We start from the raw sequence: 784 nt of genomic DNA on the forward strand, positions 1-784 counted from the left end.
AGTATACAAATGGGTAAGTTAATAATATAACAACCAGGTAGGTTGAAAGTATAGCAAGTGGGTAAGTTTAAAGCATAACAAATGGGTAAGTTGGTAATATAGCAACCAGATAGGTTGAAAGTATAACAAGTGGATAAGTGTATAGCATAACAAATTGGTTGGTTGATAATATAGCAACCAGTTAGGTTGAAAGTATAACAAGTGCGTAAGTTTATAGTATAACAAATGGGTAAGTTGGTAAGATAGCAACCAGGTAGGTTGAAAGTATAACAAGCGGGTAAGTTTATAGTATAACAAATGGGTAAGTTGGTAAGATAGCAACCAGGTAGCTTGAAAGCATAACAAGTGGGTAAGTTTATAGACTAACAAATGGGTTAGTTGGTAATATAGCAACCAGGTAGGTTGAAAGTATAACTAATGGATAAGTGTATAGCATAACAAATGGGTAAGTTGGTAATATAGCAACCAGGGAGGTTGAAAGTATAACAAGTGCGAAAGTTTATAGTATAACAAATGGGTTAGTTGGTAATATAGCAACCAGGCAGGTTTACAGTGTGAATGTCTTTTCTGGTGAATCGGATTCTTGAGGGGAATTGTACATATAAACTATAAGTAAAAATCGATGACAATTGTGATACGAAAAAATGGTAACAGTTGTGACATAATGGCTCTAACATCAAATGAATCAGTGTTGACAAAAACAACAAAACACTTAAAACAAACAATAAGGGCCATTTAAAGAAACAAAACCTGTCAAGTGTGAAAACCAAACATTTAAAGTATG

The 784-nt window shown here is 33.5% G+C and overlaps 1 protein-coding gene across 1 annotated transcript; it reads right to left on the reverse strand.

The window, feature by feature from the left end:
* Positions 1–26: 26 nt before the first annotated feature.
* LOTGIDRAFT_134449 (hypothetical protein) lies at positions 27–344 on the reverse strand (the record flags this gene model as incomplete). The annotated part of the gene is made up of 1 exon (XM_009068502.1): positions 27–344. A coding segment is annotated over one exon (318 nt), but the record flags the coding sequence as incomplete, so codon positions are not given.
* Between the last annotated feature and the right edge of the window lie 440 nt (positions 345–784).

The sequence above is a fragment of the Lottia gigantea genome, assembly GCF_000327385.1.
Source record: "Lottia gigantea unplaced genomic scaffold LOTGIsca_90, whole genome shotgun sequence".
NCBI lineage: Eukaryota > Metazoa > Mollusca > Gastropoda > Lottiidae > Lottia > Lottia gigantea.